The 16,026-nt window shown below is 42.1% G+C and overlaps 1 protein-coding gene across 1 annotated transcript in view; it reads right to left on the bottom strand.

Annotated features, from left to right (window-relative positions):
- Window positions 1–16,026, bottom strand: part of FAF1 (Fas associated factor 1) — a 325,268-nt gene that overhangs the window by 208,945 nt on the left and 100,297 nt on the right. The window contains exon 7 of the mRNA XM_054036693.1: window positions 305–410. Coding sequence (XP_053892668.1) covers window positions 305–410 — 106 coding nt within the window. The remainder of the gene's footprint in view (window positions 1–304; window positions 411–16,026) is intronic.

Genomic DNA, 16,026 nt, shown 5'->3' with positions numbered 1-16,026 from the left:
TTCCTCCTCACTCTTCAATAATTGCTTTCATAATAAACATTATTCATCTATTTTGCTATTAAAGTGTAAACTGTGTTAGAAAATCTATTTCTTTTAAATATGTTGAAAATGAATACATTTCTTAAAACCTTTCTAGGTCTAGTTAGTTTATCTACAGTAATCTTTGAGGATCAAGTTAATTAAAACTAAAAAATGAATAATCAAACAAAGAAGTTTCCAACCAGAACATATAAGCCCTCTTTAACACAGTTGACATTAGCTATAATGAGCTACATTTATTCTTCAGCTGTGAGACAGAACTCACCTCCTGAATGGTACTGCTTCCTGAGAAGTTGAGGTTGTACTCCCGCTGGACTTCTCGATGGGTGATGATCAGCATGAAGTTTTGATTTAATGACTCCTGCAGGGCACTGAAATGGTTGGAAGAAAAACAAGAAAATCAGGGATGAGCATGTTCTAGCTTGCTTTACAGTTAGTTGCAAAAACCCCAGGAGTACCCTAAACTCCACATAGACAAGTCTAGGCACAATGTTATCATCTCTCTTTTTGTTCCTAAAGGCAAGAAAGCATACTGAGAATGACCAAAGGGAGCTAACCTGTTAACTCCTTCTCTACTAAGGTGTTTGCAACCTCAAAGGCTATGTTCTACTCTTATGAATTTTCAAAATTGAGAGTCATATGCTATTACCACAAACAGTATATTTAGCACATATATTTTTGAATTAATATTGGGCTGGCATGTATACGTAACTATATCCAGCCAAGACATCAAACTACAATGTGCATTCACCACTGATTTTAAGTATACCAAGACAAATTTTGCTCTTCAGTACGGCTGCCTGTAGTGTAAATCAGGCAAAATTTGTATGAATACACAATGAACAGACAGAAAAAAATAGCCAGTGTGAGATTTCTCAGTGTGAAGCACCAAGCATTAAAACAAATACCTGGCATATCATGTAATCAGTACTAACAATGTGCTCTACCAAACTTTTTAAATGTACCATAAAATACCTCCAAATTCTTAAGCAAAAAAAAATCTTCACTGATATGTGGACTAAATAAAACCACCACACAATAATTAATTAACCATGTTATCACATAAACTGGATGTATTTAAAGCGCTTCTGTACTCTCTGGAGTTTCTATGGATTTGAAAAATATCCACTTTACTTAAAATGGGGAACAATGTGCGAACTGATAATTCTTTCAAAACAGAAGAAAATTTCTGAGTGAAACCACTATAGAAAACATCACAGCATACAGCGTATTAGATCCCAGTGCAATATTATGTTGGTTTGACCTCTTCTAAGAGCTTTGGAATGAAGCTGTGTTTATTTGCTTTTTTAGTTTTGTCTTCCTGATAACAAGTGATTGAATTTAGAAAACAACTGACTGAAACAGACTAAATAATAAGAATTAAAAAAATCTTACTAATGCTTTTGTACTGCCATAACAAGTGATAATCACAGGAAATTTGGAACAGAATGGAAAGTATAGACATATTAAGCCTGCAATTTTTTTTTTTTTTTTTTTTTGCTTTTGAGACTGTTCTATGCTATTAGACCTTCATGTTTTGCCATGATCACATTTTATTTTTTCCTTTAAAAAAAAAAAAAGTCTGCCTCTAAAATCCTCTCTCTTGAGAAGTATCAATCATTTCTGTTCTTCCAGCATGCTGAGAGATTAATACAAATATATATGTTTTTGAAACTAGTAATTCTTGATACAATGTTCTAATACTACCCACCCACTAATTTAGCTACAGGGATAGGAGCCAATCTCATAAATCTATTCATTCAAGTTGTCCTTACACATGCAAGTAGTTCTATTGACTGCAATATTCCAGGCCACCGAACTTGCCTGTGTTGTGAGACGGACTCAGTTGTCCAGGCTCATGGGACCAACATCCTGGAGACTCACTGAGAATGTCAATGAGATTCCTTGCAAGCCACACCTAACATAAATCTATGTAATTGATTCTGACCATCTCAAATCAGCCATGGAAGAAATTTAAAGGCGATATGCAGCTCAAAGCAGTCCCTTCCCTGATGACCTCTGGAATGGCTCTGCCAGTGAGAAACTTTTGAGGACATACCTAAGGTTGATAGATTTGATTTTGTTTCTGTCCAGGAGATAACAATGGGTTAGAAAAATCAGTATCTCCTGGTTAAAATAGTGTAGTGTTTCTTGTATCTTAATCTAGATAAAAACTATGGCCAATATTATAAAAATGGGTGCTGAAAGCTAGACGCTTAAATCCATATTTAGGCATCTAAATAAATGCCCTGATTTTCAAAGGTTTGAGCAGTTCCTCAGCCCTTCTGAGAACCTGATAGATCCCACAGCTGACGGCTAGGTTCAATTTTGCCAGTATTTTGTATTTATTCTAGTTCAGTTCTACAAGATTTTATAAAATTCATTCAATGTTTCCCATTAGGCAAGATCTTTTTAAGGTATAAGGATTTTCCACCAAAAATATCTCAGAGTTTTAGATGGATAGATATGACACATGGTAATTAACATTTCCATTTTCAATTTTCAGATTTATACACGCTCATGTCAACAGAAGTCCAAATTTACTGTAATTACAGATTATTTACATTAACACAAAATAAGAAATCAGTATGTAAATTTAATGTTTGTTGTAGCTAATGCAGCAGGAGATGGCAGATTAGATTCAAGCAGCAATCAGTTAGAAAATCTGGCTAACATGTAAATGAGCAGAAGCCCTTATGTTTACATTCTATTGCGTTTTAAACGTCAGGATTTTAAAACTGTCTCATGAGCAGATGTGAAAATAAAACATTAATCTTACCATTATTATTGAAGCTTTTAAAGTAACTAAAGCAAGCTCTAGCTCCTATCCAGCTAAACAGACAATACTAATAATTGCAGTTGCAGATTACATCATTCTTAATTAACACTCTGCTACAGTTGTTAACATACACCAAGACACCATGTCACAATCACCACCACTCTGTAACAATCTTAAAATTGCAGTTGACGAATTGGCCTATTACTCTGTGGGTACTTTTTATTTCCTATCCATACATGTGATTAAATTGCTCAGATAAATTAGAATTTATACTAGAGGAAATACAGCATTTACAACAATCTCTTGAAGAAACCAGAATTTTTTTTAAATTCCACATGGCCAAGAAGCTTTTATCTGTTGTTGTCCAGTAAGTTAAAAATGAAACGTTACAAACCTTTAAGTAGTTCACAGAACACTTCGCTATAAAACACCAGACTTCGGTTCACTAGGGGGGCAACTTGCAGAATCCAGTTGGGGGGAAAGGGAGGGGTGTTTCACAGAGATGGCCTGGCAGTGAATATGTGGGGGGGAAGGGAAGAAGGACAGGATGTTTGGGGCCACATGAAGTCTTGTGAAACCCCTTCCATCGTGTTTGCCATTGCCTCCTTTCTGCCCTTTGGCCAGTTGGGATGCAGCATTTTAGGGAGCAGAGAAAGGAAGGCCAGAGTAAGAGAACACACACACAAAAACCCCAGAACTGGCAAAACAGGTGGCAGGGAATTTACTCCCCAGTAAATTAAAAGAAACATCCTCCAACTTCCTCCCTTTTTATTTTTTCTACAGGTTTTGGATGGCTGAATGTCGTAGTCTATACCCATTAACATCATTCAAACAGGACATGTAGATTTCATTAGTTCTATTTGTACATAAAGATTTCATTTTTTAAAAGTTACCTTAATACATCAAATAAGACTAGGCAGGTTTTCAGAAAAGTTAACTGTAAGAGATTTTTTTTTTTTTGTTAAACGTTGATAACTATGTCTTTTAAAGATAATTAGGGTGTGCTGAATCCAAATATAGTTGTTACCAAGCCGTATGTTGTGTATTAAGATCTCTAAAGAGCGAACAAAGCAACACCCAGAAATTGCTGAAGTGTAAAACTGTCGTGGGGAACTGTCTGAGGCCCCATATGATGTCCCCAAGTGAGCAAAACCTGGCTCCTGGGAGGTACGCCCTGGCTTGAGTCGAGTCTAGGACTGCGTCCATAAACTCTATCCTCTGCACCGGGGACAGAGTAGAGTTGGCCTCGTTTAAGAGGAGACCTAATTCGAGGAAGGTCCTTCTTATGAATTCGACCTAACTCTCCACTTGGGCTCTTGAGTGGCCCTTGATCAGCCAGTCGTCAAGGTAAGGAAAACCTGTATCTGGCGCTTGCGCAGAAACGCCGCAATGACTGCCATGCACTTTGTGAATACTCGGGGAGATGTCAACAGTCTGAACGGGAGGATGGCAAACTGATAGTGGCTGCTGCTCACCACGAATCTGAGGTAGCGTCTGTGATGTGGGACTATTGCGATGTGAAAATACGCATCCTTCAAGTCGAGGGCGGCGTACCAGTCTCCTGGATCCAGTGAGGGGATAATGGAGGTTAGTGAGACCATGCGAAACTTGAGTTTCTTTACAAACTTGTTAAGCTGCCGCGGGTCCAAGATGGGTCTAAGACCCCCCCCCTTGGCCTTCGATATTAGGAAATACTGGGAGTAAAAGCCCTTGCCCCTTAGCTCCTGAGGAACCTCCTCCACTGCCCCCACCAAGAGGAGGGACTGCACTTCTTGAATTAGAAGTTGCTCGTGAGAGGGGTCGCTGAAGGGGGACTGGGAAGTGGGTTGGAGGGGCGGCGGGGACACAGAATTAGATGGAATATCCCCTCTCTACCGTCTGGAGCACCCAACGGTCTGAAGTAATTCGGGACCAGGCATGGTAGAAAGGGGATAGATGGGATGAGAAGGTAAGAGGGGAAGGATCCAGAGTCCGTACTGGTGAGCTGTCCTCGACCGCACCTTCAAAAGGGTGGCCTAGGGCCAGGCGGAGACTTGGGCTGGCCAGAGTTTTGCCCAGAGGAGGGATGTTGCCTTCTCCAACCACTCCTGTTTCGCCTACACGGAGTGTCCTGGCCGTTCTGCAGCTGGTAAGGCCAAGGGGCAGGCTGAGGCCTAAAATGCCTGTGCTGGGTAGCTGGCATGTGGAGCCCCAGCAAGTGCAGAGTAGCCCTAGAGTCCTTCAAACTGTGAAGTCTCTTATCTGTTTTTTCAGAGAAAAGGGAGGATCCCTCAAAGGGGGGTCCTGTATAGTCTGCTGGACCTCATGGGGCAGTCCAGAGACCTGAACCCAGGAGCCTCGCCTCATCACTACCCCTGTGGCCAGCATTCGCGAGGCTGCATCTGCCGCGTCTAGAGCCGCTTGCAGAGAGGTCCGGGAAACCAACTTCCCCTCCTTCACAAGTGCGGAGAACTCCACCTGAGAGTCCTGAGGCAGGAGTTCCGCGAACTTAGCCATTGCCGAGCAGGTGTTATGTCCGTGGTGACTTACAATGGCCTGCTGGTTGGCTATGCGGAGCTGCAGGCCCCTGGTCTAATATACCTTTTGGCCAAATAGGTTCGGCTTCTTGGCATCCGTAGTTTTAGGGGTGGAGCCTTGGAACCCCTGGCGCTCTGATTGGCCGCATCGACCACCAAAGAGTCTGGGCAAGGATGGGTATAAAGATGTTCGTACCCCTTAGACGGTATGAAGTAATGCCTCTTGGTTTTCTTGGCCATAAGGGCCAGAGAAGCGGGGGTCTGCCACAGATTTTTGGATATGTCAACTACTGTTTTTATCAGTGGCAGAGCAACCCTGGATGGGCCGGAGGGAGCCACGATGTCCACAACAGGGTCCAAATCCTCCTCCACCTCCTCGACCTGTATCCCCAGGCTTTGGGCGGCCCGCCTCAATAGCTGCTGGAGAACACGGTTGTCCTTGAGAGCCGGGGCTGTCGATGTCCCCACGACCACTTGATCAGGCGAGGATGAGGATGGGTAGCAGGCCCTGTTCGCTATACTCAGCCCCTCTGGGGTCCCTCAGCACATGGTACTCGAGCTGCGGTGCCGGTGCTGATGGGGGATTTGGCACCGCAGTTGGTGCCAGGGCCAACAAATCCGGCGGTGCTGAGCCCGACGGTGCCAGCAGGGTCGAAGTTGGAGCCCTGGGTGGTGCCATTGCCTGAAGAGATGGTGCCAGAACTGGCTGGGCCAGCGGTGCCATTCCCTCGGATGACGGTGCTGCTGGCGGTGGTGCCAGCGCCGTCTGTGGCACGAAGGATGCCGAAGACGCCGACACAGTCCTGGATCTCGGACCGTGGACTTGGCCTTGGCTTTGATGGTAAGCCCAGGGTGTCCAGAAGGGCCATTGAGCAGACGGCTACCACTGTTGCTGTCACGGTGCCTGGTATGGCTGGTGACTCCGTTGAGACCTGGACCTCCTGCTCCACGATCTGCTGGAGCAATAAGAGTCCGCCTCCGCCTCCGACTAGGACGACCACGGAGGAGCATTTCCCTGGGTCGCCGGCGAGCGGTGCTGCAAAGCCGGGGAACGGTGCGGCCCTTCGGTCTGCGCGGGCGGTGCCAGGGGTGCTGGTGATGGAGACCAGTGGGCCATCATGGCTGGCTTGCCCCTGGAGTGGAACGGGAGGCGCACGGTCACCAGCGACTTGTCCCTCCTCTGTGGGGTGGACGGCACCGGGAGGTTCATCAGGTCTGTGGCCGCCTCGAACGCCTCCAGCCTTGACGGTAGCTGTATGTCCTCTTGGTGGTCCGGGGACCGAGGAGGGTTCGGGCTCAACTGGTCCCCAGCCAGGGCAGGAGTCGATGAGACCCTGGGCGGAAGCAAGAAGGGGACGGTCTGTCCCGACACACTCATGGACGCCGTAGACCCCTTAGGTTTCAAGAGGGGTGATCGACCCCTCACCGGCCTCTTCTTTACCGGCACCGGGGATGGAGAGAGGTGCCGTGCTGAGGCCGACTTCTTATGGCCTGAGCCGTGGCGGTGCCGGGGGGCCTTAGAATCCTTAGTTGGGGCCGTTTCGCACGCCGTTGGTGCCAGAGCGCTGCGCACCGATCGGTGCCGGTTCAGTGGGTTCCAGGTCAGAGTGTGGACTCAAAGCCGCCTCCATCAACAGAAGTTTTAGTCTCTGTTCCCAGTCTTTGAGGGTTCTGGGACGGAAACCCTTGCAGATACGGCACTTCTCCTTCTGATGACTCTTACCAAGGCACTGCAAGCAGGAAGAGTGAGGATCACTCTTTGGCATAAACTTGACACAGACCTTGCAGAGCTTAAACCCTGGAGACCCGGGCATACCCCAGGAGGGGAAACACTGTTGGCAGGGGGCCCCCCAAACCAACTAACTATAACAATAAGGAACAACTATTAACTGAGAAACCATATAAACGATATGCTATCAGACACTGCTAAAGCGCTTGCTGCAGGAGCGAGCGAAGTTCCAGCTAGCCGTAACCAGCAGTAAGAAGGAACTGAGGGAGTGGAGGGTCGGCAGGGCCCTATATTGGGCGCCATGAAGGCGCCACTCCGGGGGCGCCCAGACCAACCCTACGGACGCTGCTAAGGGAAAATCTTCCTGCTTGCGTGCACGTGGCATGCACACACCTGAATGGACATGAACAATCACTCGAAGAAGAACTCTACATATCCTTCACCACATATAACCATGCCACTACCACCAAGATGGACCAGTGTGGCTTGGATGATGAAGTGCTACCTGAACCTGAATCCGAGCAAGACATAGGTGATGCTGGTGGGGAGAGGAGAGTATTTTGAAGAGCTTGCAGATACAGTGCTGTCTCCGTTGGATGAAGATACACACACACAACTGATTAATTCAGTCTGTAGTCTAGGAGTACTCTTGGATTCCTTGCTGATGCTGAGGTCTCAGATAATAGCATCCATGAATAACACTTTCTATCATCACCACTTGGCTAGGAAACTCCATCCCATTCTAGCAGATGAAGACCTGGCCTCAGTTATTCATGTTTTCAATCACCTCTCGGTTGGATTACAGCAAAGCTATATACCTGGGCATGAAGCCTTCAGCACTTAGGTAACTCCAACTAGTTCAGAATGAAGTAGCACTTCTCAGCAACACCGGTTACTGCAAAAATATCATACCTGTCCCCCATTCTCTAAACAGGTTTCCCACAGAATTTTGACTCAAGTTCAAAGTCTTGGTCCATATAGATTCCAAGCCCAGAAGGTACGATTGTTATCCTCTAGTCTGACCTCCTGTATAATACAGGCCACAGAACTTCCCAAAAATAATTTCTAGAGAGCATTTATTTTAGAAAAGCATCCACTCTTGATTTAAAAATTGTCAGTGATGGAGAATTCACCACAACCCCTGGTCAATCATTCCAATGGTTAATTACTCTGTTACAAATGTATGCCTTATTTTGAGTCTGAATTTGTCTAATTTCAACTTTCATTCACTGAATTATAGGATACCTTCCTCTGCTAGATTGAAGAGCCCATTATTAAATATTTGTTCCCCATGTAGATACTTCTAGATTGTAGTCAAGTCATTCCTTAACCTTCTCTTTGTTAAACTAAATAGATTTAACTCTTCAAACCACTCCAAGACCTGGGCCCAGGATAGCTAAAAAATCATCTAAAGCTCTGAAGCAAAAAAGCATGGTTGAGAACTCTGCTCCTCTGGCTCAATGGAACTCTCTACATAAGATAAAGCTCATCTGTGCAGGAGACGGAACTGTCTCTAAGGGCAGTCCAAGACTCTGGAGCAAACTACCCCAAGAACTAAGGACCACCCCTGACCTCACCACTTTCCACTCCAAAAGCAAAGCACATTTCTTAGACCTTATCTTCTCCAATATAAGCACATAGCAACAGAGGGGTGTGTGTGTGTGTTTTATATACACACACACACACACACACACACACACACACACACACACGCAAAGACACTATCAAAACAAGACACACTGCTGCTCATGCTTCTCCCTCAGGGGAGAGGATGAGAGAACAAACACATGACAGATGTGTAGTCATACTGCTTAATGCACTACTGGAAGGCACTCAGATACTATGGTGATGAGCGAGGTATAAAGATCTAGGGAGAATAGAATAGAAATCTTGGCAGATTTTGTTGCATAAACTATTCAACCACTTCACTGTAATGTTTAGATACTAGCCCTGATCAGTGGAGATGTTTAGATAACTCAGCCAATCTTGAAGATTAGATTAGATCAAGAAAACTGTATGTTTGTAGGAGAAGCTGTGCATAAACCACACAGGAGATGGGAGGACCCTTAATGTCAAGAATAGGAACAAGAGGGGAGCTTGTAGAATTATAGTCAGATGCTTTCCTTGAAGAAGGACGCGTGTGTCAAATTAATCGCAGTTAACTCATCCAATTAGCTCAAAAAAATTAATCGCGATTTAAAAAATTAATCGCGATTCATCGCCATTTTAATCACACTGTTAAACAATAGAATACCAACTGAAATTTATTAAATATTTTGGATGTTTTTCTACATTTTCATATATACTTATTTCAATTACAGCACAGAATACAAAGTGTATATTATTTTTTATTACAAATATTTGCACTGTAAAAATGATTTAATTTTTTTTTTCAGTTGACCTCATACAACTGTATTGTACTGTAGTGCAATCTTTTTGCCGTGAAAGTGCAACCTACAAATGTAGATTTTTTTGTTACATAACTGCACTCAAAAAACAAAACAATGTGAAAACTTTAGAGAAGTCCACTCAGTCGTACTTCTTGTTCAGCCAATCACTAAGACAAACAAGTTTGTTCACATTTACAGGAGATAATGCTGTCCTCTTCTTATTTACAACGTCACCAGAAAGTGAGAACAGGCATTTGCATGGCACTTTTGTAGCTGGCATTGCAAGATATTTATGTGCCCGATATGCTAAACATTTGTATGTTCTCACTTTCAGGTGACATTGTAAACAAGAAGTGGGCAGTATTATCTCTTGCAAATGTAAACAAATTTGTTTGTCTGAGTGATTGGCTGAACAAGAAATAGGACTGAGTGGACTTGCAGGCTCTAAAATTTTACATTGTTTTATTTTTGAATGCGGGGGGGGGGCGTTGTACATAATTCTACATTTGGAAGTTCAACTTTCATGATAAAGAGATTGCACTACACTATCTGTATTAGGTGAATTGAATAATACTATTTCTTTTGGGTTTTTTACGGTGCAAATACTTGTAATAAAAAAAATACAAAGTGAGCACTGTACGCTTTGTATTCAGTGTTTTAAACAAATTCAATATATTTGAAAATGTAGAAAACATCCAAAAATATTTAAATAAATGGTATTCCATTATTAACAGTGCAATTAATCGCAATTAATTTTTTTCATCACTTGACAGCCCTACTCTAAAGATATTATATGTTATGATTATCTATCTCCAGTACAAACCAGTGCATTTGAAGAGACAGACAGAAAGGACGGTCCAGTGATAAGGATGCTAGTCTAAGACTTGGGAGACCTGAGTTCGTTACTGCTCTACCACAGACTTCCTGTGTGACCTTGGGCAAGTCATTTAACCTCGGTGCCTCAGATCCCCATCTGTAAGGGGTATTGTGAAGATAAATAAATTAAAGAGTTTGAGGTGCACAGACACTATGGTAACAGTCACCATATAAGTAGCTAATATAGACAGATAGCTATCCAGATGGATTTCATGAATACGTAGCAAAGTTCCTTAATGTCCATTTTAATGATAGAAGTTACCTGTATTTCTTAAAAGAGAGATGCTGTCAAACTAATCTGAATTGTCACTGACTTAACAGTAGGCAATAAATAGTGTAACTGGGTTTGGTACATTGCTTCAATTAAATGTGTTTTGATCTCCATTGATGCTTTAATTGGTGGCAAGCGTCCCCTTTCATCTAGAATTTATGACTTCAGGAGATGATCTAATTTCAAATCATCCACATTTAAGTAGCCACTAATTAATCATCATTTACTATCCCAAAGCTTCCAAATTTATTTTTAAAATACCCAGAACTAATTCCCACTGAGCAACAAGTTTAAACGGTAAAGTAGTGACAGTAAACTCTGATTTTACCAAGCAATGCAATATTATTTTTAAAAGTGTTCAAATCAAGTGGTCATATAATATTATGATCACATTATTTTCATCCAAAATATAAGAGAGGACTCAGAACTCATAAGCATTCCTTTAAACTCTGTTTATTTTATTTCAATTACAATAAATACAATTTTAAAGTGGAGCAGCCATCTCAAGCTCTGGGCATCTTTACAACATTAAACAAATTTTCAATACTACAACCAGGGCTGGCCAAAAAGATTTGAATTTTCTAAACGGGATTGAAAGGCAGCAATTTTTAAAATCAGCGTATAGAATTGGTAAAAGATTTTTAAAAAATTCGAGACTGAAAGTTTTCCCACAACTTAACCATTTTTCAACTATATGCATGTACACAACTGTTCTCTGCCCTTGCACTTACAACGTAATTGCTACCAACAAACAGAACTCTGATATAAGTAATAATATCGCCCCTTTAACCCCTCACTGTGTGGCCTGTCCAAATGCCTGCACTTCTAAAATAGATGAGCTTTGCCATGTCCAAAAGGTTAACAAGTCTGACTCTGGTGGTCCAATGGGGTGAAGAGCATTCTAAAAGTTCACAAACTATCACAGAGTAGGTTACTGACAGTTCCCGCCCCCCGTATTTTTTTTAAAAACTGCAAGGACATTCCTGTATGAGTGCCTCTACTTATCACAGCCATGTCGCTATAACACAAGGAAAGGCAGTTTTTCATGTAACCTAGTCCCAAGCTTCTAAGGCTCTAGATTCTGATTCAGCACGTTAATTAAACTCATACCTAATTTTAACGACATGAGTAGTCCCACTGACTTCAACATATAGCTCCGGTCACACTAGCTAAAGCTATTTTCTAATAGGCATTTTGGATATGAGACTTTGTGGTGCCTGACCAACCTCCAACAATACATGGCTGAACCCTCAAACTATACAGGAATATCTCCATAGCAATCCATAAAAGGGTGAGGAAAGGAGGGGAATTAATCTTTAGATTTTTAAAGATGATGTACAAACTTGTATTTTTCATTCTTTCTCTACCATCTAACCCCTTTCCTCACCAACCCTGAAGCTGCTTTACAGTTTAGTTTAAATGCTTAATTGGGAGCCTTAAATCATTGCCCAATGCAGCTCTTAAGCACAACAACCACTAATATACCAGTGTGAAAACACCACATAGATGCCAAGATTGAAAGGGAATAAGCACCCAACTCCCATTGAAATATTATGCAAATTGAGTACCTAACTCCCAGATGGAAGAGGTGGATGAGGCTTTTTTCAAGCAACTAACAAAATCATCCAAAGCCCAAGATTTGGTGGTGATGGGGGACTTCAACTATCCGGATATATGTTGGGAAAATAACACAGCGGGGCACAGACTATCCAACAAATTCTTGGACTGCATTGGAGACAACTTTTTATTTCAGAAGGTTGAAAAAGCTACTAGGGGGGAAGCTGTTCTAGACTTGATTTTAACAAATAGGGAGGAACTCGTTGAGAATGTGAAAGTAGAAGGCAGCCTGGGTGAAAGTGATCATGAAATCATAGAGTTTGCAATTCTAACGAAGGGTAGAAGGGAGAACAGCAAAATAGAGACAATGGATTTCAGGAAGGCAGATTTTGGGAAGCTCAGAGAGCTGATAGGTAAGGTCCCATGGGAATCAAGACTGAGGGGAAAATCAACTGAGGAGAGTTGGCAGTTTTTCAAAGGGACACTATTAAGGGCCCAAAAGCAAGCTATTCCGCTGGTTAGGAAAGATAGAAAATGTGGCAAAAGACCACCTTGGCTTAACCACGAGATCTTGCACGATCTAAAAAATAAAAAGGAGTCATATAAAAAATGGAAACTAGGACAGATTACAAAGGATGAATATAGGCAAACAACACAGGAATGCAGGGGCAAGATTAGAAAGGCAAAGGCACAAAATGAGCTCAAACTAGCTACGGGAATAAAAGGAAACAAGAAGACTTTTTATCAATACATTAGAAGCAAGAGGAAGACCAAAGACAGGGTAGGCCCACTGCTTAGTGAAGAGGGAGAAACAGTAACAGGAAACTTGGAAATGGCAGAGATGCTTAATGACTTCTTTGTTTCGGTCTTCACCGAGAAGTCTGAAGCAATGCCTAACATAGTGAATGCTAATGGGAAGGGGGTAGGTTTAGCGGATAAAATAAAAAAAGAACAAGTTAAAAATCACTTAGAAAAGTTAGATGCCTGCAAGTCACCCGGGCCTGATGAAATGCATCCTAGAATACTCAAGGAGCTAATAGAGGAGGTATCTGAGCCTCTAGCTATTATCTTTGGAAAGTCATGGGAGACGGGAGAGATTCCAGAAGACTGGAAAAGGGCAAATATAGTGCCCATCTATAAAAAGGGAAATAAAAACAACCCAGGTAACTACAGACCAGTTAGTTTAACTTCTGTGCCAGGGAAGATAATGGAGCAAGTAATTAAGGAAATCATCTGCAAACACTTGGAAGGTGGTAAGGTGATAGGGAACAGCCAGCATGGATTTGTGAAGAACAAATCGTGTCAAACCAATCTGATAGCTTTCTTTGATAGAATAACGAGCCATGTGGATAAGGGTGAAGCGGTGGATGTGGTATACCTAGACTTTAGTAAGGCATTTGATACGGTCTTGCATGATATTCTTATCGATAAACTAGGCAAATACAAATTAGATGGGGCTACTATAAGGTGGGTGCATAACTGGCTGGATAACCGAACTCAGAGAGTTGTTATTAATGGTTCCCAATCCTGCTGGAAAGGCGTAACGAGTGGGGTTCCGCAGGGGTCTGTTTTGGGACCGGCTCTGTTCAATATCTTCATCAACGACTTAGATATTGGCATAGAAAGTACGCTTATTAAGTTTGCGGATGATACCAAACTGGGAGGGATTGCAACTACTTTGGAAGACAGGGTCATAATTCAAAATGATCTGGACAAATTGGAGAAATGGTCTGAGTTAAACAGGATGAAGTTTAACAAAGACAAATGCAAAGTGCTCCACTTAGGAAGGAAAAATCAATTTCACACATACAGAATGGGAAAAGACTGTCTAGGAAGGAGTACGGCAGAAAGGGATCTAGGGGTTATAGTGGACCACAAGCTAAATATGAGTCAACAGTGTGATGCTGTTGCAAAAAAAGCAAACATGATTCTGGGATGCATTAACAGGTGTGTTGTGAGCAAGACACGAGAAGTCATTCTTCCGCTCTACTCTGCTCTGGTTAGGCCTCAGCTGGAGTATTGTGTCCAGTTCTGGGCGCCGCATTTTAAAAAAGATGTGGAGAAATTGGAAAGGGTCCAGAGAAGAGCAACAAGAATGATTAAAGGTCTTGAGAACATGACCTATGAAGGAAGGCTGAAAGAACTGGGTTTGTTTAGTTTGGAGAAGAGAAGACTGAGAGGGGACATGATAACAGTTTTCAGGTATCTAAAAGGGTGTCATGAGGAGGAGGGAGAGAACTTGTTCACCTTAGCCTCTAAGTATAGAACCAGAAACAATGGGTTTAAACTGCAGCAAGGGAGGTCTAGGTTGGACATTAGGAAAAAGTTCCTAACTGTCAGGGTGGTTAAACACTGGAACAAATTGCCTAGGGAGGTTGTGGAATCTCCGTCTCTGGAGATATTTAAGAGTAGGTTAGATAAATGTCTATCAGGGATGGTCTAGACAGTATTTGGTCCTGCCATGCGGGCAGGGGACTGGACTCGATGACCTCTCGAGGTCCCTTCCAGTCCTATAATCTATGATTCTATGACTTTTAAAATCCAAGCCAGGGTATTATTCATTGCCTCTGTGAAGCAGACTTTTGTGAGCAAATATCTTATGATAATATTGGAATATATATTACTAGTAGTTAAGATACAAGACTTATTTTTCCAATTGATTCTCAATCATTATCATCAGTGACATGATTGTGTTGGCAATTCTCTCTTGCAGAGAGTCCAAAGTTCTTCTATCCAGTTACAAGGTTAGGTTACATTTCTTAAGACTATTAGAATAAATTGCAAACAAGTGGCAACATGTGGCTCAACTCACAATTCAACTATGTCTACTTTATTGATTTTTAGTTAGACTACAATTATAGCTATTGGACTCAATTCCTGTGCACCCCCTAGTGGCAATGTAATAACGTTACCTAGCTTTTTACTAGGTACATGTATTGTTCTATATTTTGGGAAAAAGAAATATCAATTTGGAAACAATTTTTGGTGATCAAAGTCTAAGAATAATAACTACTTATGCTAAACAACCTGTTCCACCTTGTATTTAGTTGTGACACTCAGAGTACACTGAAGAAGTGCTGCTCTGCATAAGCGTGAAAGCTTGTCCCTCCCACCAACAGAAGCTGGTCCAATAAAGATATTGCCTCACCCATCTTGTCTCTCCCATATTCATTTATGGCAGTGAGAATTACGTTTCACTTGTCAGAAAATAATAATTTATTGATTTTCAAAATGTTACAATATCCACCGATGTCTCATTAAGCTATTTTAATATAGTACGTCTTTATTTGAGAATTTAAAACACTAAAGTGTAATATAGAAGAGAATTTAAAATTCCTTTAATTGAAGAGAATTATACAGCAGCTCTACATACACTCAAATATCCACAAGTCCAACAGGACAGGGCAGCATAGTGTAACACTTCAACCATTTGGAAAGGAAGATGGCTGAACTGCTGGTGACCTGGTAATGATTTGTAGATATTTACGTTTAAAGTAACTGCTATCACATGAGAAATCCTTGAACGCCAGCATCCACTATTGTGGGCACAAAAATTGCATTCATTCATACATTACCCACACTTAACAGTATGTACAATTTATACAGTCTGATCTTACGGCAGATGAGAGTTAGAGAATTTGTGTTTGCAAAATTTCTTTCCAATAAATGGGTTTTGAGGTTGTAAATCCTAAGACTTATACACAGTGGTGCAAGTAGGGCAGTACGGTACACCATACCATTAAGAAATTTATTGCCGGTACGCCGTACTGGAAAGACACAGGAGCGGAACGTTGGGCCACTGGGTGGCCCCACGCCGGCAGCTCTTCCGGCACGGTTGTACCACCCCCAATCTCACCCCCATCTGTTCC

The sequence above is a fragment of the Malaclemys terrapin genome, chromosome 8, assembly GCF_027887155.1.
Source record: "Malaclemys terrapin pileata isolate rMalTer1 chromosome 8, rMalTer1.hap1, whole genome shotgun sequence".
Lineage (NCBI taxonomy): Eukaryota > Metazoa > Chordata > Testudines > Emydidae > Malaclemys > Malaclemys terrapin.
Note: the sequence above shows the minus strand (reverse complement) of the source record. Positions and strands in the feature narration are given on the sequence as shown.